The 24,140-nt window shown below is 42.1% G+C and overlaps 1 protein-coding gene across 4 annotated transcripts in view; it reads left to right on the top strand.

Moving 5' to 3' along the window:
- The window catches only part of Stau2 (staufen double-stranded RNA binding protein 2), a 261,902-nt gene extending 238,113 nt beyond the window's left edge, over nucleotides 1-23,789 (top strand). For all 4 annotated transcript variants that reach the window (XM_013143908.3, XM_063257458.1, XM_013143909.2 and 1 more), the window contains 2 exons: nucleotides 21,270-21,358; nucleotides 22,690-23,789. In XM_013143908.3, coding sequence (XP_012999362.1) covers nucleotides 21,270-21,358; nucleotides 22,690-22,783 — 183 coding nt within the window. In that variant the 3' untranslated portion in view covers nucleotides 22,784-23,789. The remainder of the gene's footprint in view (nucleotides 1-21,269; nucleotides 21,359-22,689) is intronic.
- The last annotated feature ends 351 nt before the right edge of the window (nucleotides 23,790-24,140 follow it).

The raw sequence follows: 24,140 nt of genomic DNA, 5'->3' as shown, positions 1-24,140 counted from the left end.
GTTAAAAATATTTACTTCTCATAGGATTGGAATTGATGAAGACGATATGGCAGACATGTCTAATTTTTAAATACTTTTTAAAGTTTTAAAATGAGACTTATTCATTGAAGGTCAAAAAGATAGTTTTCAAAAAAAAAAAAACGTTGCTCTAATTTTGTTTTTGTTTTCAGTTTTTCTTTTGAAATAATTGTAGATACACAGAAAGCTGCAAAAATAGTAGAGATGTCACATGAGCCCTGCACCTAGCATCCTTTAGTGTTACATTTCACATATCTGAGCATCCAAGCAGAAGTTCACACTGGTAGGACCTGTGTTGTAGTTCTCTTCCATTTTATCACACATGCAGATTCATATAACCACTGCTTGTCAAGATACAGAACTCTTCCACTGCCACATGAGCCTCCCTCCTGCTGCCCATTGTGGGCACTGCTTAGCCCTGCAACCCCTTGTCCCTGGCTTTTGAGACCCACTCATCTGTTCTCCATCTCTGTGCTTTTGTCATCTCTAGATTGTTATAGGAAATGACCTTTGGAGACTGGCTTTTTCTCTCTTAGCCTAATACTATTGAAGTCCCCTTAGGTTGCATGTGTATTGATAATTCCTTTCTTCAGTTGCTGAGAAATCATGGATATGAACGCATCTCTTTTGTTGAACAATTAACCTACTTCTACTGCGGGATGTTTCGGTTGTTTCCAGGGTTTTACCATTTCAGATAAAGCTACTGTGAACATGTATGTGGATATAAATTTTAATTTGTTTGGGATAAAAACCCAGGAGTGTGACACTTTGAAGTTTATGCTTAGTTTTTTATAGAAACCTATATTCCAAAGTGGCTTTCCCATCAGAAATTTATGAGGGAACCATTTTCTGAGTCTATTCCAGCATTTGGTGGCATTAGGACTTGATCTCAGCTGTCCTGATAGAAGTGTAATAGCAATGTGGTCCCACTGGAATTGGGTGATGTTGAGTATCTTTTTCTGTTTTGATTTGTGACCTGTAAATCCTCACTGGGAAAATATCTGTTTATGTTCTTTGCTCATTTGCTAAATTGATGTTAATTTCTTTGCTATTGAATTTTGAGTGTTCTTTATGTATTCTAGATACCTGTCCTCTGTCAGATGGGTGGTCTGCAAACAATTTTTTCTAGTGTTAAGTTGTCTTTTCTATCTTCTTCCAAGGTCTCTCACATAGTAAAGGTTGATAATTTTGGTGAGGTTCAATATATCAGTTTTTCCTTTGTTTTTATAAATTAAGTAGAGTTGCTTGCGCTTTAGTCTTTTCATTAGTATTCATCTAAGCCTAACATGCCCTGTAAAAATACCTACTTTAGTTGTCGCTGAATATTGAGATAGGGATTATTCCTGGTTTAAGTGAAACCAAATGGAGATAGAATACAGTTCTGGAGTCTCATGCAGTTCTATGTCCTGCTCACTCACTATAGCTTGGCTTCTTTCTCAGTTGATAAGAAAGTTGGGCTCAATTTGGTTGCTTTTTATTCTTGGGGCTGGGGGCCACTCATTCTTTATCTTATAGAATCCCCACTTCCCTTTCCTGTAGAAGCTCCTCCTAAGACAAAGGGTGTAAGGACTCTGTCCACTGTTGGCTTGTGGTCACTGTGTCCTCTAGAGATGTCATCATAGAGCAGTCACTTCGAGGAAAAAGGGAAAAATCATGACATTTCTTAGAACTTAGAGTGCAGGACACTGATCTTAACTTCTCCTGATGGATTTGTAAGCCAGGTAGCCACAGCCATTGATGATAATTGTAGCATCAACTCCATGTGAGAGTTAGTGAATCAGACACCAAGACAAGTAAGGTCCAACTCTGTCTAGTTCTAGGGCCTTCGTACTGAACATAGGGGGACAGACATGTTGATTCCTCACACGTGAGTGCAGTGCTATAGTACTACACAGCAGAGGTGGGTTCTTTATGCCTGCTTTCTTGGAATTCTCCTCAGCCTCAGTTAGATTATGGCACCCAACCTCTCTTGGAGTTAGGTGTGGCCATGTCACTGTTTCTGGCCAGTGGAATATGAGGGCTTCTAATCCTCATGCATAGCACTTCCCTATGCACCATCTTCTAGGTCATTTGAGTTTCCGTTAGCTGAACAGAGAGAACCTTAATCTAACCTAAAGAAGGGCACTGTCACAAGATTGAAATGCCCAGGGCCCTCATTGACCAGCGTCCACTGTCCAGGAAAACGCTGTTGTACTTTCCATGAACATTGAGATTCTGGGATGTTTATTCAGCAATTAGCTTCTCTTGATGAGCACACAAGGCATGAGGGTCACAAGCCCTCACTCCTTTCCAATATAGAAAGGCTTTCTAGAGACAGTGCCTGGTTTCTTTGGCGTATCCTATGTTGCTGTTCCTACACTGTAAGTACTACTTAGTTTTACAAATCAGGGTATTGCCTTGTTGCCTTTGATGTTTGTACTCCTTCAGTAATTTTCCTCATTGAAATATTTTACCCTTGTTTAGCTGATAATACTAGCTATTCAAAGCACTAAAGTTGCATGCTGTCAAATTCCAAATAGCTCATTGCTTTTTGAAACCCATTGATAACTTAATTCATATCCTTTCCACATATTTATTCAACAAGGAAGCTTTTTTAATTCTGGCATGGTCATCCTATTTCCTCTTGGGCTTTGATATTACCAGATGCTAGAGGAAAAACATTTGCAATATGCCTTCAATCTATTTCAATATACAGTTCTATCCAATTGAATGTCAGGCATGTCTAAAGAATGCTGCTGGTTAATATAATGTCTCTTGCACAAGTTAAGGTTTTGATTTTAAATTTCAGATTGCAATGTCTTGTGTTACATTGTGCCCCAAAAATGTAAATTTATCTTGCATCCTTAAAACGTTAACCATTAAGAGTGGATTTTAGCCTGGTATCTTTATTTTATTTTTTTTGCCTTTGAAAGGAAATGTGCCTTGGGCAAGAAGAAATTCTGTCTCTTAATACATGTTAAGAACTGCCAGTTGTCAGGCATATAGCTTAAGATGGATTAGGATTCCATCACTGATCATCACATAAATTCTTATACTTATAGCCTTACATCTTCATTGGCAGCCAAGCAATTAGGAAAAAAAAGTAATATTTGGATATATTAGAATGTTTCAACCCTCTTAGAGTACTAGCAGGCTCTAGAAACAACTTAGAATGTTTGACATAAGTATTTGCCAGACCTAACTTATATCCCCCAAAGCATTCTAACTTTTTCTCCTTTGGTGATTTGTATAGGTGAGGAGGACCACTTGTGACCATATTATTATAACACAAAGTAAATCTCTTTGATTATATTGTCTTAATTAAAGTGCTTTGAGAAAATCAAGGTGCTAACTTGTTCTTTGAAATGATTATATAAACTTTAAAATTATTTTTAGTGGCAACTCTAAAAATTACCAAACCAAATGTGGTATCTTTATTAGTATGAATTTTTTCCACTTGTAACTTTAAAAAAGAAGTGGGAAAATATACATATATATATCTATATATATATTTCTAGAAAAAATTAAAGGTAACTCCAATAAAGTTTATTCTAAAACTGCAATAATATAATTGGCATAAAATAAGTTTACAGCACATGAGAACACCCAGACCATTATGATCTGTAACATGGTTTATTTGGAAGAACAACACTTAAGGTCAAGTATGGTGATGTGCATCTGTGATCCCAGTACTTCAGACTCTGAGGTGGTGGGAGGATTGCAAGTTCAAGGGCAGCTTGGGCAAATTAGTCAGACCCTCACTATAAAAATAAAAAGGGTGGGGGTGTAGCTCAGATGTAGAATGTTTGCCCAGCACCTGTGAAGCCCTGTGCTTGATTCCCAGGAACTCCACCCACTTTCCTGAAAAAAGGGAACATTTAACCTCTGCTTACTGAACTGAAATAACTGATCTTTAAACATCAAACAAAATGTTACATTTAGGTTTCAATAAACAGGGGAAATAATCTGCTTTCTAATGTCATTGGAGAATTTCTAACAATTAATAAAACTGTATATAAGATGGCTTCATGGGCTTTTTAAAAAATGGGCCATTCATTCTTTCAGTCATTCAACCAGTAAATTGTTGAGGGTCCACCATCACAGGTGCTCAGTGTGGATTAAGTTCCAATGGGATACACCGATAGTAAAGATGTAAATGGTTAAAAAAATAATAAAAATTTAGGAGGCAGTAAAATGATATTGAAAAATGTGCCATTTGAGGAGAAATGAGAACATGAGTAGAAGTGGCATAGTGTGACTCCCTTAAACCCAGTGGTCCTGAGGAGGGGACAGGAGTGGAGAAGTGGATGAAGTGAGGGAACAAGCCATGTGAAGGCCTGGAGCAGAGCACCCAGCCCCAGGTAACACATGTGAAGGTCCTGGAGCTCCCAGAGCCTCAAGGCTGCTGTGCTGGAGCTCTGGGGGCTCAGGGGAGCTGGCCGGTGAGGGGAAGAGCTGTAGGTGGGCAGGCTCACTTAGGCCTTTGGGCCCACAGTAAAGGATTGGAGTTTGTGTTAAGACGAATGTTCTGAAAGATCCTGGAGGTTTTGAAAAGGAGAGCGAGATGCTCTTGTTTACATGTGAGAAGGATATATGCAAAGGCTAGGCTCTGGGTGGGCAGGTGGACCCAGCAGGTGAGTTAGGAAGCTTTGGTGTGAGTTTCCCTGAGCAATAGGTACTTTGGGCTAGGACAGGAGCGGAGTGGATGGTGAGGAGTAAATTCTGGATGTATTTTAAGTAGAACCAACAGAACTTGCTAGTGGGTCACATATAGGAAGTGACAAGGAAACAAGTGAGTCTGATTCCTAGGGATTTGCCTCAGTAACAGGTTGGGTGGGGAGCATCATTTCCTTCCTTCAGAGAGGAGTGGTTTGGGCGTGGTACTCAAAAGTTCAGTTTGGAGCAGCATTGAAATCATGTTAGACATCTTAAGTGGAGAAAGCCACCAGGCAGCAGTCAGACAAATAAACTTTACAGCAGAAGTCTAGGCTAAAGATGGAAATTTGGGGGCACAAGTATAAAGAATTGAAGGCACTGCCTTCAGTGAAATCATTTAGTGAGAGAATGTTGATAAAGAAGAAAGAGGTCTAACGATGGACTTTAAATGTCAGAAAGAAAATCCAGCAGCACAGGATACTGAGTAGAGATAAAGTAGAAAGAAAAGCAACTGGACAGGAGATCCCAAAAGCCAAGCATCATGCAGCATTTTAACATAGGGAAGCAATCTGAAATTGCAAATTAATAAGGATTAATTTGTACTCTGTGGTTAGCCCAGTGAGTATCTGGCCCCAGGCCCTCTGGGTTCCAGTCTTGACAGCGACTCCAAGTTAACCTAACTCCAATTCTTGGCCCCATGTCAAGCATCAATCCTACCTGCTCTCCATCCAATCTGGGTTGCACTGATCCTCCCGTCCATATTGAGTCCCACAGCCTCTGCTGTCAGCTGTATACTTCCTCAAGTCACACTCCCACCACTCCTCACGTCTTGGAAGATTCCAGCCCAGCAGAAGCAGAAGAGCAGGAAGGGAGTGGATCCATGTGGGGGAGCCTCAAGTTGGGCATAATAGCACAAGTCTGTAATTCCAGCTCTCTCTGCAAGTTCAAACCCAGCCTAGGCAATTTAGCAACTTGGACCTTGTCTTAAAAAAGGCTGAGGATGAAGCTTAGTGCAATGGCCCTGGGTTCAATCTTCAGTACTTCCAGGGAGAGAGAGAGACAAGAGAGAGAGAGAGAGAGAACCTCATGAACTTAGATACTGGACCAAGACCTTTGCTCTTACAGGGCTCCATTACTTGGTCTGGATCATGCTCTCTGACAAACACTCAGGTGATGCAGCCTCTCACTGGCTTGAGAGATGGTTCAGTGAATCCATAAACTCATGTGCTGATCCCAGAACCAGGCTGTTTAGGTTCAGAACTAGCGGAAATAAGCCACATGGCCTTGCACAGACTATTTCCCTTATATCTCTGCAGCCTTCTCCTTAACTGTGATATGGTCAAACTCGTGGCTACTGTGAAGGTTACTGAAAGGGTTTTGGCCCAGACAGGACACTGTAGCCAGGAAAGCATCAACCAGAAGCAGGAAGCTCCTATCTCCCCCGCCCCTAGGAAGTTACCTGTGACGCCATCTTCCTGCCCCTGGAAATTTACATATGGCGCCAAACCTAAGACCAATGGGCTACCTGTATATCCCTAATGCCCGCCTTAGGTTCCACCCCAAACCAAGGCTATTTACATGCCCCCACGCCACTTGTCCGCCTGAGAGATCCCCAGGCGCCAGAGGTGGGGGTGCCGGTCATCTCTCTCCGCGTTCTCAGAATAAAGGCCCCTTTTTATTTTATACTTCTCATCTTTTGGAAATATTTTTCATCTTTTGGAAATAATCCTAGCAGTTACAAGTGTTAGGAAGTAGAAAATACTAGGCATAGACCAAGTGTTTTGTCAGTAGTTGGGATTCCCTTTGCCCAAAATCAGATGGGTAGTAAGAGGTGGAGCCAGTGGTTGAAACCAAGTTTATTTGGCTGGAAATCCCAGGCTAAACTCCATCTTCCCCATTCGCGGCAGATCCAGGGAGCTGGAGAAGGGACATGACATTTGTGTGCAGCAGGATGCTGGGGCAGCTCCTGTGGGCTCACTGAAGACACCATGGAAGCTTGAAATTGGCCACAGTAAGAGAACGTCCTGCCCTGCGGTCAATTGTTTAACATTTACCAGCACTGCTTCTGGGCTTCCAAATGGAAATGTTGAGGAACAGCAAAGCATAGACCCTTTTTCACACAATCTGTGGTGAAATTCACACCCACCATGAGAAGGCAGCAAAACACACTCACAACTCATTACCTAGTTCTAAATGTCACCTCTCTAGCAGTGCTTGTCTTTGCACACAGGCTGAGGTTCCTTACCTGTGCGGCCTTGTCTGTTAAGCAGCCTAACTGCAAGTGTTAGGGACCTGAAAGATGGGCAGCCTTCACAGCCACCAGCTCCCTCAGGTCCGGTGGCCCCGTGGTGGACATCGCCCAGGTTCCCCTCAGCACCCTCCTGCTCTTCCTGATCACGAGCGTCCTTCCTGTTCTGAGCCCTGATCCTATTGCCTGAAGCTTCCATCCCCCACTGGACCTGGCCCACCCTCTACCATAATAAGGCGCCTCTCTTTTCTATTCCACAGCTTTAAAATTGTTCTGTATTCTTCTCTCACTCCTCGGTCCCCATGCATTCTCCCAGCTTCAGCCATCTTAAAGGCTCCCCTGGATCTGAGGGTCCTCTTAGCTTGTGTCATCCAAAATGCTGCCCCTCCGTGAGAAATTCCCTTTTGAGATCTACTATATTCGCTTTTTTCACAGCAGGCATTGTGTTATGCAGCCACTGGAAGACACACCTTGAGAAGGATTGAATATTGGTGTTAGTTTTCCTGGAGCCTAGTACCTGCTTCTCAATAGCTATTTGCTGAATGAATGAACTGTACCCAGTAGTGAGCCAAACACGTCAAGTCCCTCTCTCAATAAAATAGTAACAGGCTGTAACAAGTGCTTGGAAGGAAATAAACAAGATTATGTGGTAAGGGTGAGTTAGGGGAGGCCTCCCTGGAGATAAGACCTAAAGACTGACCTACATCCAGAGAAGGGGATGGACAGAGAGACCTGAGGCAGGAAAGAGTTTGTCCCAGCAGAAGACAGAAAAGGAGCCCCACACAGACTATGATGGAAGCAGAGGAGAGCTGGGCGAGGGCAGATTTCCTTCAAAATGCAGAGAGAGTCACTGAAGGATTTAGGTGGTCAGTGGCTTGATCTCATTGTGATGACAGCCTCAGGAGGTCAGAAGTGTATCTCTTCTCACCTACCCTGCCTCGGGGGGAACTTGCAGCCAGACCTGAAGGACCCACTACCACTCAGTCAGGCCCAGCACCAAACAAGTCTCAGCAGAGAGTCTGCATCTCGTAGTAGTTTATTTAGCTTTTTAAGTAGAAGGTCAGGACAACCTAATGCTAGTGTTGGATAAAGGAAAACAGCACGAAGTGAGTTAAGAGCTAATTCAAGAAGTCAGTTAAGCTTAGAAATGTAACAAAAACAAAAAACCCACCAGAAAACCTAAACAGTTAGAATAAAGTGGAGAAATGAGAACCTTTCCTCTCAAGAAGAAAATCCTTATGTAGTTAGCTGACAGTTCCTCTATACTTCCAGACTGGACTTCTTTGAACTCATCTTCTTTGAATCTGAGCTTTCCCCTCATGCTCTGCTTATTCATGTAAAAGCAAGACAAAGAACATACTTTGGACTTCAATTCAGAATCCTCTTTTGTTGGGTATCCACCAGCAGATCTTTTTGCTTATTACTCTTTCTGGTAGACACTCTTCTAAACTCCTCTTGTCTGTGATTTTTATTCTTTGACTTTGTGAGATTAAAAAGCCCCAGTTTGTACAAAATTAACTGCTTCACTGTGACTTTCAGTATTCAGTATGACTTGAAAGTATTTGTATTTGTTTTCTGTGGGTGCTACAGCATTGCCACAGATGGTGACCAACAGAAACACAGGTGTATTATTTTGCAGTTCTGTAGATCAGAAGTCCTACATAGTTTTGCACAGGGCTGTGCTCCTTTCTAGAGGTCCTAAGGAAGAATCCATGTTCTTGTTTTTCCCAATTTCTAGAAGCTCTCAAATTCCTTGGTTCATGGCTTCAATCTCTGTATTCAGAGCCGATGATGACATAGCTCTCTGACCCTTTCTCCCATCATCACCCCGTTCCTTGCCACAGTTGGGAAAGGTTCTCTAATTTATGCATTCCTGTGAATGAATTGGGCCCGCATGTGTAGCCGGTTGAGGGGCTCCTCTCTAAGTCCGTAACTTAATCTCATCTGCAAAGTCCCCTTTGCCATAGAAAGTAACATACAAGTACCACCCTACTGAGAGCTATTCTTGGAGGTCATTACTTTCCCCATCACAGATCTCTTAGATCTTAAGAGATGAGTTAACCAAAATACAATGTATGAATTTCTGGTAAATAGATTAAAATAAACAGATTTTGAGTCTCTTTGAAACTACTAAGGAAGTTTTAAAATGAGTATTTAGATGATATAAATATTGTTGTTAATATTGATAGTTGTGAATATAGTGAATGTCAGGGCTGGGAGTTTTTATTGGCTTTTGATTAAGAAGACAGCTTAATGATAGGGTTTCCTTAGAACAATGAGAGAGCAATTGAGTTGAAAAACTTAAGAGAATATAAAGAACAGAAAGAAAAACTAGACTTGTAGGCATATGGAGAGAGAAAAGCAGTGTTAGAATTTTATAAGTGGACACTAAACTCATGAGAGAGGAAAGAAGAAAGAAGTAGATGTTGGGTGGGAGAAGTCTCAGTCCATAATCACTTGGCCCTGTTGTTTTGGGCCTGTGTCAGGGCAGCAGATCATGGCAGGAGTAGACGGTAGAAAATCTTGTCACTTCATGGCCAGCAAGTAAAAAATAGGAAGAGGAAGGTGTTGGAGATCCCACAATCCTCTCATAGGTCATGCCTCCAATGGTCCAAGGACTTCCCATTAAAGATCTTATCTTAACTTAAAGTTTCCACCATCTCCAATCAGTGCCACCATGGGAAGTAAGCCCTTCACTCATGGAATTTCAGTGGACATTCAAGATCCTAAGCATAGCATTTCCCCCTTAGCCCCCAAAGGTATGTGTCCATCTCACAGGGCAAAATACATTTTGTTGGTCTTTAAAAGACCCAGTCTTAATAGTTCCACCATTGATCAGAAGTCCAAGCCCAAAGTCTTCTCCAAGGCTGGGTATTTAAATGCAAGACCCTGTAAAAGTAAAAACAATATGAAAGAATTAGTCCAAAGCAAGAATGAAATCCAGTAGGGAAAACATTAAATCTTAAAGCACAGGTCTAGCATTCAGGGAACGCTGTGCTAATGGAAAAGCTCTCAAGGGCTTGCTAGTTTTATCCACATAACCATGTTCTCAGACTGGCTTTGCCTGTTGGTTGCAGTTTCCCTCAACAGGCACTGCGCATTGCTGACATCTCTCCCTTCCTAGAGTCTCCATTGCAACTTAGGCTTCACTACACCTCCATGCATCACCTTGCCAGAAGCTGCTTGCAAGGACTTGAATTATGCAACTCACTGGGTGGCCTCTCAGGCTTTCCTTTGAAATCTTAATAGAAGCCTCTACGAGTCATAGCTCTTGCATTCTGTGTGCCTGAAAAATCAGCATCATGAGAATGATGCCAAAGACAATTGCTATCACAAGCTGAATCACGGCCTGAATCATGGTCATAGACGCCCACCTTTACCCCAATGCCTTGATGGCTGAACATGGGGAAGTAAACCCTGGGGAAAAGACTGCCTAGGTCAGTGATCGCTAAGCTTTTAGAGACTCAGTCTCCAAACTGTCTATGACATAATTGCGTGATGCTGTTACTCCTTTCTGAGCATGTACATGCTCTCTATGTGCATTGTTATCCAATGTTTGGCTGTAGGGCTGATGCTTTGGTAACTTTGCTTATGCACCAGTAGAGAGGCCTCTATGTGCCTACCGTGGCACTAATGCCGTAGGTTTGCTGCCACTGTCCTAGGTGATCCTGAGAAGGCAGAGCATCTGGGGCTCCCCCCACCCCGCCCCCCAAACAACACCATTGAAACAAAATTGCACTTCAATACTTTTGGGTCTGTGATGGGTGGGATGGTTTGCAGATTCCCGAAATGCCCTCAAGACATCATCCTGCTGTCCCAGCGCAGCACACTGGGCTTCTGTTCACCAGTGCTGCTTTCTGTACACTCCTTGGTGCACTTGCACACTTGCCTCTTTGCAGCCAGCATGTACACTTTTCAAATCTTTCCATTCTGCTCCTCTTTGATCTTGACTCTCACTGTAAATTTGGCAGAAGGACCCAGTAATACCCAAGCTTAGGCTATAGTCTGAGTGTTTTACCCCCTTGAAATTTCCTTTACCAGAAAAACTAGGGCAACACCTTCAAGCTTAGCTTCTCATAGTCCCAGGGCTTGAATAAAATGCATTCAAATTCTTTGTCATAGTGTAACGGGGAAAGCCACTAGTCCAGTTCCCCATAGAACTCTCATTTCATCTCAAACCTCATCAGTATCACCTTTACTGTACATTTCTGTCAGCATTCAAGTCTCCTGAGTCCTCACTAGAACTGTACATTATATTTTTGCTTACAACGTTTTAGGCTTTCTTTAGCTTGCTCCTCTAAGCTAGATTCTCTTCCAAAGATTGTTCCCACATTGTCAGTTATAGTTAAAGCAGTAGCTCCACTATTCAACACTAATTTTCTGTGCTGGTCAGCTTTCTGTTCCTTTAACAAGATATCTGAGATAGCCAATTTTAAAGGAAAAAAGTTTCTTTGGCTCATAGTTTGGGAGACTTCAGTCCATGCTTTGTGTGTTAGCTCTGTCTTTTAGGCCTTTTGTGAGATATAACATCATGTCAGGAGTGCGTAGCAAAGGAATACTACTCACTGCATGACTAGGAAGCAGAAGAGAGAAGAAAGAAATTGTTGGGGTCCCACAGTCTCCTTTAAGGACACCTCCCCCACCCCAGTAACCTAAGGTCCTCCTCCAGGCCCGTACAGTAAAGTTTCCATCATCTCCTGGTAACACTGCCTGGAGGACCAGCCTTTAACACCTAGGCCTTCAGGGTACTTTCAAGATCCAAACTGTAATGGACTCTAAACACCAAGTTCTTTCTCTTCTTTGCCCAGATGACAGGGAAGAGTATTGGTTTTCACTTGGTACTTTAACAAATTGCCACAGATCCATGTTAAAACCAACATAGATATATTATCTTAGAATTCTTTAGGCCAGAAATATACAGGGATAAAATCAAGGCATCATTAGTTCTTTTTAGGAAGTTCCAGGAATAATCCCATTCCTTTCCTTTCCTTTCCTTTCCTTTCCTTTCCTTTCCTTTCCTTTCCTTTCCTTTCCTTTCCTTTCCTTTCCTTTCCTTTCCTCCATCTTCACAACCAACAATGCTGTGTCTCTTTGGCCAGTTTTCCCTGGTCACATCTTTCTCTGTGGGGAAGGGTCTCTGATTTTAAGGATTTGTATAATCAGAGTGGACCCACTTGGACAATCCAAGCTAACTGTCCCATCTTGACATTCCTAGCTCTATGGAATGCCCCTTGCATGTGAGCTAACGTAGCAGTCAGATCCCTTTGCATGCAAGGACTGGACAGCTGAGAGTGACGCTGCCATTTCCTGCCAGCACACTGATGTGTCCAGCACCTCATGCTGAGCTCCAGTACAAAGGAGACTTCGTGTTGCCTGAAAACAGTTAGATAGAAGACAGAATAGAAATAATGTCGAGAAAGCAGAGAAAGCCTGGTTAGAGAGGACAAGGCAGTGTGGGTGCTACTGCTTAAGTTGCTTCTCACACTGAACAGCGAACCTGCTTCTAATTCAGCTCCGTATTGTTGTTAAGGCTGGCAGTGGTGTGGATTACCCACTCAGAGGGCCTGGCCCCAGAAGCAGAAGTGGTACTTACATCTACAGTTTTCTTTTTTGTCTTTTTGAGACAGGGTCTCGCTATGCCGTTCCAAGCTGCCCTTGAACTCACTTTGTACCCCAGGCTGTCCTCAAACTCCCGGCGATCCTCCTGCCTCATCATCCCAAGTACTAAGATTATAGACATGTGCCACCATGCCTGGTTTAAGTCTATAGTTTAAATGTTCAACTTTTAAAATTCCAGAGTCAAAGTATCTGTTTTAGAACACTATAAAAAAAATCTGTGAATCTCTCTGATCATGTACCTTTCTTTTTTTTTTCCTCACAGTAAGTAACCATCACCCTAGCAGGCAGACATTCCTCTGTCCCAAGGGCAAGCTGTTTTGTAAAGTACTGATTTTATGGAAATTACCAGAGCTTCTTGGGTTGTGAAAGAATGAATGAAAAGCCTACGCTGTAATGAAATAATGAGAAAGCAGGGCAGCAAGCAGGTGACTTAAAGCTCAGTGTGATCCTTTTTCATTTAAAAGAAGAAGTCACATCATTGATTCATCTGAAGTGTAATAGACTGAAGAAAAGACTATAATGTGATAAAGTTTAGAAGCACAGGTCTCGTTTTTATTTCTCTTGTGTAAAGGCATAACAGTTAATTATAGACCTTTCAAAGCAAAAAACAACAACAATAGAAAACTAAAAACTGAAAAACTCTGAAACACAAAAATTCACATTCTTTTTTTTTTTTTTTTTTAATCTTTTTCGTTTTTATCAGTACCAGGGATCGAACTCACAACTGCCTGCTTGGAAGGCAGGCGCTCATGCCGCTGAGCTAAATCCCCAGCCCCCCCCCCCCTTTTTTTTAAATTCACATTCTTTAAACAACAAACTTACAGGCTCACCTTGAAAACCTGGTTTTTCAGTCTTTGAAGTGACTTAATATAGAGTCAGTCGCAAAGATTGCTGTGATGAGAAGTTAGGAGAATCCTTCACTATATATGAAGATGTTTGCATTTCAAGCCTCTCATTTCCTTGTGATAAATGACTGATTTAATTCAGTGTTTACACAAAGAGCATCATGAGCTGAACCTAGCAGTAAGCACCACTCTCAGGAAGACTCGGCACGAGCACACACTTTAGCAAAGAAAAAAACAAAATGAAGACAAACCTTGAACACTTTCTTAAAAAATGAAGGCCACATTCAGACCTCTGTAGTTACCATCGACTTTAATAGGACCAACCTGTTTCTGGGAATCAGGGTAAGTTGGTAGGAAACTTGTGATCTGAAAGAAAAGGAGATAAAATGACTCATTGGGCATCATGTTCGGTGACTTCACGGAGAGATGCTTGTCATAAAGGGGTGAGTTAAGATTCACATGTTGCTAATGAGGACAGCAGTTCTCTTCCTGAGAGTGAACTATTGCTGCCACATTGTCATTACAAACTAATCCCTGAAGAAGGAAGCAGGAAGGACAGACACTGATTTCAACACTATTTGCTAATTGCTAATTGACAGGAGATGAGTTAGGAACTACAGAAAGACTGGAAAAGACCTCCATTCTGTGGACACACACACACACACACACACACACTGTGGCTGACAAATAGGCACGGAAAATATCTTATTGGCATCATGTTTCCAGCATTGCTATAACTACGCACAAAACAAGTGATACATGAAATGGTAGTGACATCTGTTCTAGAACCTGTGGGGCTTTACTCACAAAGCAGTTGTAAAATCTTTTGGGGACAAAAATATTTCTGTGTCTCTATGCAGATGCTTTCCTCCAAGGGAAACAAACATAGAGACACAAATGGATATGCATACAGAGTTGAAAGACAGTAATAAAAACAAGCAACGCCATCCACTCCATTAAAATACTCCTTTAACTTTTTTCCTTTCTAATGAAGCTACAGTTACCACCTTGGATGTGTGTCTTTTCTTTTTAAGCCACAGAATGTTAGTTGTCTTTAAGCTGGAGTTTAAGATCGTGGTTGGTAGGCTGTGGTAACATAAATGGATGCCGAGTATGTTTGTTTTGATTTGCTAGGAAAACATTTGCTGGCCTTAGAAATGAAATCATTGAGTTGTCTATTTGTTTATGGCCAGAGACTTATGGTGGTTCTGGGTACTTATGTTAGTGTATCTTTGAAATTCTCAGATCCACAGTGAGTGGGAAGTTACACAACTCGGGTTTAGCGTACTCAGGATGTTCCTCATTAAGGACCCCAGATCTGCTCCCTTCCCAGGACTTCCCAAGACGCGTTTACATTTATCATCCAGCAAATCATCCATGCTAAAGGGCTGACCTGCAGACAGCGGGAGCGCCTCTCCATACATAGAACATTTAGAACTTGCTTCTTAAGTCAGGTTTTGAGTACATCTTCCCAGATTACGTTCTTCCTTCATTCCAGAGTGTTCTTTAACATTAGGTAGCATATTGCCAACATACTTGGAATTTTTAAAGCTTATGGCCTCTTGCTTTTAAACTTTTAAAGCGTGTTAACAGTTTAGTCACATGGAGCAGTTTAATATTTTGTTGTTTTACTATCTTCTGGATAAGTTAGGAAGAGTAAAGTGAAACATTTTTGTGAATCAGTACCTTTTGGCGTGTATTTGTAAAGCCTCTGCATTAGCCATTGTCCTTTGAAAAAATTGATTTGATACAAAGGCTTATTTTACTTGTTGACCTCCTTAAAAGATATTGTCTTGCTAAATATAATGTGGCACTTTCTCAGGCACTGAGCATTATCCTATTGCTGCAGGCATTTTCTGTATCCAAAGAAGCCAACCCAGCTCCTTCCAAGGAATTCTTTCATCTGTAAATGTCTTTTCTCGGAAAGTAGTGGGTGATAAATTGCAGGTGAAGGTAGAGAAGAGCCCCTGTTTGGCTGGGCTCGTGGCATGTGTGAGAGTGTTCTGTCCTTCCAAGAGAATGCAGCCGTGGTCGGCATCCTCGCCCTCACCCTCCTCTGCTTCCCTAAGCAGATGGGGCGCACAGCTCTCTGGGCAGCGCAGTTACAAGCTCTGCTCCTTGGTTGCTTCATCTTTGTAACCCCACATCTCACCACATGGCCTGTGTCCCATAGAGCCCAGCAGAACCCTGAAGCCCCTTTCTCTTACCTGCCAGCAAATCCAGGAAGGTAAAATGAAAAAAAATCTCTTCTGAAAAATGGAGAAAGGACACACAAAAAAGGAACAAAACTTGTTATCCTCAAGATGTTAAGAAATGCATATTGTCTCATTTGTGGTCATAGTGACAAAATAATTTCTGGAGTCACTTCATGTTAGCCAAAATTGCAAGTGTTTATAGGGGGATTTAGCTTAGTGGCATAAGTGCCTGCCCAGCCAGCATAATGTTGTGAGTTCGATCCCTGGTACCAAAAACAAAACAAAACAAAACAAAAACAGAAGCACCCAGTGGAATCTCAGAAGTCAACTCAGGGGCTACAAAGAAAGATGTGCCCCCCACCAAGACAGTAAAATCCTTTTCTAGAAAATAGAGGTAACTGTCTCACCCTACTTCAAGAATTACAGTAACAAACAATGAGCAAAATGTATATGGAGATGCATTAAGAGCGATTTTGAAGTAATGACTCTTAATTGAAAGTAGCCAACCTGAAACTGGCCAGCTTAGTGCAAGCAGTTGTTTGGAAAGTGATGTGAATAAGAATGTAGTTTGGGTCCAGACCTCTGCTCCATCATTTACTGTGTGGTGACCTCAGGGACATCACTGACTTCTCTGGACTTCTGTGCCCTTATGGGTAGGATCTGCCTTGCAGAGCTGTGACAACACCGAAGGCCATGCAGATAAAGGGCTGGTCTGATGACTGTGGCAGGATGATACTTATCAAAAGCTCTTTTGCCTGTTATAGAGCGTAAGATAAACTGTCTGCTCTGCCTTTTATATGTTAGAAAGAAGTCTTCTCATACTTACCAGCATTGTATTCAGAATTGTCAATAGTATGTGGGTTGAATGATCTCATCAGATAGATAATGGCGTGTTATTTGGAAGCCTTTAAGCATACCTTTGGAGGCCAGCAGTCACGCAAGAATTGTGAATGTCCGTTCATGGCATCGAGTGAAAGAGCACACTGCCATTCCAGCCTGTGGTACATTCTTTGAGTGGTGACAGTCATTTTGACGTTGCACGGGGGACCTGAATGACATGATGATAAAATCACCTGGGAGGTTTTGTAAGAGCCGAAACTCCAAACCTGCTCCCTGAGACCTGGCTTTTATTTCCTATGTGCATCCCTTTGGGTGGAAGAATGCAGGGGCTAAGGAGCCAGGATGTGGTGAGACCAAGCATTTGGTTCCTGGTTTCCTGATGACACTGAAAGCCAAGTGTTCCCAAGGCAACTAATGAAAATGGTCTACAATCATCCTCTAAATGATTTTAAACGTTCTTTTAAAAATTTGGGGACAGGAGATGTAGCTCAGTGGTAACTCACTTGCTTAGCATGCATGACACCCTAGGTTCTGGGGGGGGGGGGATATGGTTCTTGTTGGGAATCAAACAGGACTGAGAAGCCCTGGAGCTCTCAGGAGTCTCATTCAGTCATATCACATTGCAAATTTAAATTTCATGGCATGCAATGACTATTGGTAGTCCCATTTGGGAAGAAATTATTAAAAAATTAATATCCCTGCCAGTAATTCACATATTAGTGGATCAGAACTAAATAGCTGATCATTTGTTCAAAATGGTTAAATCTACAAAAAATTGTAAATGTGTTAGCTCACCTCATGAAGTTGAGGATGCTTGGAAAGAAAGTCAGGTGCAGGTTGGTTTTGGGATCCTAGAAGTGAATGGGCCTGGTTCTCAGGGCCTTGATGATGCGTGTATAGAAGAAGGTGGGATGACCTGAGAACGTGTGTACCGAGAGCGCTGTTCTCAGCACTTTGTCAGGTCTAAATGGGAGTCAGATCCTCTGAAAATACCTTTTTTTTGAGGCATACAGGGAGTGCTCTCTACATCTGAGTCTTTGGAGAGTTAATTTAGTTGTTGAAAGCAGCCAGACTTCACTGAAGCCAAACTTAGTGATTAAGGTAAATGATCAGAATGAACAAATTAAAAAGAAAGGTGCGGTTATAAAATGACAAAACTAGTTTGCTCTTCTGACCCACAGAGTGGTTCTGAGAAGTAATTCCAGAAGCACAGAAAGACACGCCTTCCTTTCCCCTGTTGCTGCTGTGGGCAGATGGAGAACACAGACCAGGAGCTTAAAAAATGAGCATTGTCTTGGGCGCAAAAATTCAACTTCTCAGAATGTATCATAAAGAAAGTACTGAGATAATTCACAGTGATACCCTCAGTAACTTGGCTTAGTAATAGCGACAGCTGAAAAACTCGGAACTGGCCTAAGTATGTAGTCGTTTCTACCACTGGATTGGCTGAATACAAGAGGGCTTATGAAATCAGTAGGACGTTGTGAGCCATGGAAATGATGCTCCTCTGGGCACGGTGGCCCATGCCTGTAATCACAGCAACACGGAGGCTGAGGGAGCAGGATTGCTTCGAGCTCTATGCTACCCTGGAGGCCTGAACTGTAGAGCAAGACCCTGTCTTAAAAAACAACAATAACAGCCACAACAACAAATGTTGTGGCTGAAATGTTTCTGTTGGTATGGAAAACTGCTCATGTTAAGTGAAAAGAGCAAATTACAAAGCAGTGTTAAGATCAGATGCAAGTGTAAGTCTGTACATTTGGCGAAGGGATAGTAAAGGATATGGAAAGGAGGGAGATGTTATGGGGATTTCCAATTCTTTATGTTTGTCCATGTATTCTAATTTTCCTGTAACAGCAGTTTTTATGATAAAAAGATAATAAAGGGAAAGATTTTAAAAACAGACGGATACTGATGCTGTATCCTCAGAGAGGAGCTAAAATGTGCCTGGATTAGTGCACTAGGGATGCTCTGGCAAAACAGCACAAGTGAGGTGCCCTAGCCGGAACCTGGTGCCCCAGGCTGGAGGCTGGGAGGCTGAGATCGGCTCCAGCAGGTTTGCTCTTCCACGTGCCGTGCGTGTGGCTCTGTTCCCCGCCTCTCTCTGCAGATGGTGATTTGCTGGGGTCCAGTGCTTCTACTGCATCACTTTAATCTCTGCTTTCATTGTCCCATGATGGTCTCCCTGAGTGTATGTGCCCAGATTTCCGCTTTTCATAAGAATAGGATTAGACTGGATGGGGAGGGGGGCGGGTTCACCCTCCTCCACTACGACTTCATCTTAACTGTTACTGCAGTACCCGTCTCCAGGTAAGGTCGCATTCTGAGCGTAAGGTTAGGACTTCAGTGCATGAATTGAGGGGGACACAGGTCAGCTCACAACAGTACCTCAGGGAAAGAGCAACACTATTTCAGTACTAAGCTGCCACCTGCTGCACAGCATGAGGGTGGCCAATATCAAGAGCAGTGGATGAGGACACTGACCTGCTCCTTGCAGCGCTGCAGGTTCAGAAACAAAGATGAAAAACAAGCCCTGAGCTCAGCCTTCTCCTTCCCCAGGTGCCCTGGCCAGGGCTACAGCCAGAGATGGACTCAGGTGAGCACATCTGATCTGGGGGCCCATTTTAAAGATCGAAAAGAAGGGCTAACCTAAAGAAAAACAAAATGATTTTTGCATATACAAGATGTGACTTACAGTCATAGCTTGGTACTCATGAACACTCCTCATACCCAGTACTGGTCACATTTTGATGAGGGAAGATATGCCAGCACTGAGTACTTGCCAGGCTCACAGTAGCTCGGAACAGGGCTCACACATTTGTCATGACTGTCTTGGGCTTCTGTGCATTTTAAGTGCTAATCATGGGTTGCAAAAAGGTTCAGAGTGACACCACTGTGCCTGAGAGGCTTATGTTAGCCAAGGAAGAGGCTAATATTAGCCCGGTAAAGGTTCAAAGGTGCAAAAGTTCTGGGGGAACTTTCATGAATTATTTCTAATGCCATTATTTCCTATGGGAAAGATTCACTGCTACTCATCAGTCTCAGCACTCACCATGAGTTATGGAATGAATTAAAGGCAAGTACCACAGTACGACTACACAGAACAAAACAGAAAGGTAGAAAGGCCAAAAGGAGGAAGAAATATTGTAAATATTACAATAAAACCTGCACATGGGTGTTTATAGCGGATTTACTCATAATTACCTGAGACTAGAAATAATCAAGATGCTCTTCAGTGAGTGAAAGAGTAAGCAAACCACAGCACATCCTGAAAACAGAGTGTTACTAAGTATAAAGAGAAACGAGCCATGAAAAGACGGGGAACCTTTAAGGCACACTGCTAGGTGAGTCTGAAAAGGCTGCATATCGCATGATCCCAACTCTGTGACGTTCTGAAAAAGGTAAAACTCTAGAGGCAGCAGGAAGTTAAGTGGTTGTGGGGGGCTTATGGGGCTGGAGGAAAGGAGTGTGGGAGGTAAACAGGCAGAGCTTGGGATTTTCAGGGCAGCAGAGCAACTCTATGTACTAGTATACTAATGGTGCATGTCATGATGTATTTGCCAAAACCCATGGACCGCACGACACAAAGTGAATCCTAATGTAAACTGTCAATTTTGGTTAACATGTCAATGTTTGCTAACCAGTTATAGCAAATGTACCACACTAATGCAAGACATTAGTAATAATGCAAACTGTTTAGGACAGGGAGAGAGGCAGAGTGTATGTATACATACTTACATGCTTAGCTTTTCTACTGATTTTTTTTAAAGTAGCCTATTAAAAAGCACGTCCCACCCCCCCCAAATATATTCTGCTAAAGAAATGTAAAAGAAATCATGCACTTAGCCCACTACCCAAAAGGGGCTTTTGGTGGTGACAGTTTGGGAAACTGTGAGTGTTAGCTGTTTTTCAAAGGCAGCTGGGAAGACACCAGTGACCAAAGTGTGAACCAGCAGGACTCTCAGGGATTCAAACTCTCCTGAGCACTGACACCTAGCTCAGACTCTACAAAGCCTTTCTAATGGCACTCAGAGGGCTGGGGGAGGGGAGGAAAGGGGGAACCAAATTCTTATTCAAAGAAATAACAATTTGGAACGTGCACAAGAGTGTCAACAAGTTATGTAGATCTTATCAGCATCACATTTTTGGTGCCTCCCAGCAATCCAGCCAGGCTCCACCAGCCTGTCAACACCAGCAGCATCCCACACCTCTGGGGCCCATCAACACCTCAGGAGGCCCTGCCCCAGCCAGGCCTTCCCTCCCAGAGCTCCTGAAGCCGGGACCAGTCCGCTCCCCTCCTTTCCTCTCAGGATACCATCATATCTTCTGCCAGGGCAGGCCTGAGTACCTGCTGTCCATTCCTCTGCTAATGCTCAGCAGCTTGACTGGGGCTTGATGTCAATAAAACTGAACAAATCTTCATGCTAACTTTGCAAAGAGTACGCAAAGTGGAAAAATCTAATGTCTTAACAGCTGAAGCAAGAGAATATATACTTTCAATCATATTGGGAGAAATTGGGCGAAGTTGTTGAAGTATTTTAAGCTTGTGTGTGGTATTTCCACATTTGCAGATGAAACATCATGATTTTGCAAAGTTAAGAAGAATGGAGAAGACATAACACTTTGTTGAGATTCTTTTCTTGAAACCTCCTAAAAATGAAACCCTCAGTCTAGAAATACATAACATGTAGCTATAAAGTGTATAAATTTATATATCAAATATATGTGTACATTGATTCATGATAATGCAGATTCAAATTAACTTTGCTAAAGGATGCAAACAACAGTCAGGTGATGAGACAATTCTTTTACAATTACCTGTTTATTACATTAAAGTCAGTGAATGGCTCTCTTTGTTTTCATTTTTAGGCAGCTTTAAGTGCCTTGAAACAATTTTCTGAACAAGGACTGGATCCAATTGATGGAACAATGACTATTGAAAAAGGTTCTCTTGAAAAGTGAGTAAAACTTCCATCAGGATTTTTATATTTGTAATTTTGAAACAGTACAAAAGATGAAGCAGAGATAATTGTAAGGTTTTTTTAAAAATTCAGACAATGTTACCTAACTTTTACAAAATTATTCCTAATGCAGAATTAAAATGTAGGTTTTGTTTGTGGTACTGAGGATTGTACCCAGGGATTTTCTCACTGAGCTCTCTCCCCAGATCTTTTTTATTTATTTAATTTTTTTGAGACAGGGCCTCCCTAAGTGCAGGTTGCCCAGGTGAGGCTTGAACTTGCCATAGTGCCTAGCATTGCAGAGTGCTGGGGTGGGAAGTGTGTGCCCCATGCCCACTTCAAATGTGGATAAAATGAAAACGGTGTTCTGCACATGGTCACATTCATCTCCTGTAAGTCGTCTGTGAAACTTTTAGCTCATGAGCTGGTCATTACTTCTGCATTCTAATGCCTTTATTAGAAATATTTATGAGTCTTGTTGACTGAAAAGACCACAAAAGTGACAAAGATTGTTTTTTGCTTTATATTGTTGGGCATTCTTTGGCTAACCCATTTTCTGCAGTTAAAAAACAAAATCTCTCACATTCCTGCTAAGTTATGGACAAAACTAATTGAAAAGAAAAGAGAGATGGAAAGGTGATCCTTTCCTTGGCTACATGTGGCTTTGCACGTTGTTGCAGAAGTGGGCTCCCCAGGGCTACAAAGACAAACGTGAAATCCAACTCATAGAATTTTGTGAGATTTGAACATAAGGGCCTATCAAGGGATTGAATTTCCAAGGATCCAGTTTATACTAAAAATATAGAAAGCAATTACATTTCATAATAGAATCCAAAGTTTTTCAAAGTAATGACAACTGATGAGATCCCTGAACACACACAGGGGATAACATTTTTAGAATTAAAATAAAAACAGATAACTCAGGAAGTAAAAACCAGTTATAATGATCATACAGTTAAATGACCATTTCCCCCCCAAAAAAACAAAACAAAACAAAACAAAACAAAAAACCCAGAATAACAGTAATAATAAAAACGACTGCATTTATTCATCAGTATTTAAAAGGTAAGAGCGTGAGAAGAAAACATTTGGTAAACAGACGTGGCATTGTGAGCTGTCTATAGACTGGCAACCATTTATAAGCTAATTTAATCAAAACCATTTCCACATGATCTCATCAGCAGACTATCTGAGCATAAATATTGTTGTTTCACTTTAAAATGTCACTTTCATGGTGACCTTTGAATCCTGTGTGCCATCTGCTAATAAACATGTCTGAAGATGTGCGACCCCAGACCTCAGCTCTTGTTTCTGTATTAATCTTTCAGACAAGCCAAGCATCTGAGAGAGAAAGCGGACAGTAACCAGGCGAACCCGGGCTCCCTCGCTCAGGACTGCAAGAAATCACAGTCGGCCATCTAGCAGCTCTCAGAACCCCGTGGCCGCCTCTGCATCCTTATAAACCTGTCAGCACACATGAGAGTGTCTGTGTTCAAGGAAATGAATGACTAATATCATGATTTGAGTCTTATGTGAAGACGACACTATTCTAACACAAGGGATAATGTACATGGTACTGTTTATTCAACTGGGGGAATATAAAACTTTGAGCATTTCCCTTGGAACTTGAGATCAGATCATAACTCATTTGCCCAGAGGCAGCAGAAATCTGATCCTGCTACTGGAGCTTAAAATAACAATTAATGAAAAGTGTTAGAAACAGAGCTAAAGTTTTAAAATGATTAATAGAGAAGTTGGGTTTGGTTCTGTTGTTATGATTGTTTTGTCGTGGCACTTGTGTTCAGTTATATTCTCTCTCTCTCGTTTGAAATAATGCTTGACAATTCAAAAATTAACCAATGATGTGCTGTGGAATGTGATGGTCGTTGTCTTCATATAGAGTCACACCGTTTCTCCTTTTATGCAGATCTTTGTAATCTTCATCGTATATCGATATGAATAACTTTAAGGTGCACTACGCAAAGATGTATGCAAACAAATATGTTTTAAATCAGGTCAGATATTTGATTAAAAACATGAAATAATGCTAGGAACAAGTAGTTTCCATATACTCCTGGAACTTACAGAACAAAACAAAACCAAGCAGTTGTGGGTTTTGAGCTCCATGATACCATTCGCAGCCCAGGGGGCGTCTTGCCTCCGTTCCACTTTCCTGGAGTCCACTCTCTCTCGTGGAAATCGTGCCCACCCCCATCCGTGTGTTGTAGCCACTCACTGTTTTTTGCATCAAGAATGTCTTTATTAACGTCCTCTGGACTTGGGACAGTGAGTAGGATCAAAATAAATATGTACATGGCGGGAAGGGAAAGCCTGTGGAGAAGCTTCTAGCCAGCCACGCTCTGGACCAGCATGTTGGACTCCAGCGTGGGGGCCAATGCAGTAAAACTTTGGTCAGTTTCTGTGTGAAGTGTTGTTATTGTTGTTCTTTCAGTCTCTCACTCTCATCTTTTACATATCACCTCAGTGAAACCCATCCAGAAGGCCGCCACCCGCCAGAGTCACCCTGCCCAACAGAGGAATTAGACAGTGGCCGTATCTGCGAAACTGCCGAGCTGCCTCCTGAGTGACTCGGGCCGGCTTCCTGGCCAGCCAGCATCATCTCATTGTTCAGGCTTTCTCCTTATTGATTGCAAACATTGTGCAATGAGAAAACACTATACAGTCTAACTGTGCGACCCAACCTGAAAATAGGGAAAATTATGTAAGATTTCACAAGCAAAACCACCACAAATCATGATCTGGCTGACTCACACGCGAC

This window comes from Cavia porcellus, unplaced genomic scaffold (assembly GCF_034190915.1).
Source record: "Cavia porcellus strain 051 isolate PalLab524CR breed Dunkin Hartley unplaced genomic scaffold, mCavPor4.1 scaffold_10, whole genome shotgun sequence".
Classification (NCBI taxonomy): Eukaryota; Metazoa; Chordata; class Mammalia; order Rodentia; family Caviidae; genus Cavia; species Cavia porcellus.
This window is presented reverse-complemented; position numbering and strand designations above follow the sequence as displayed.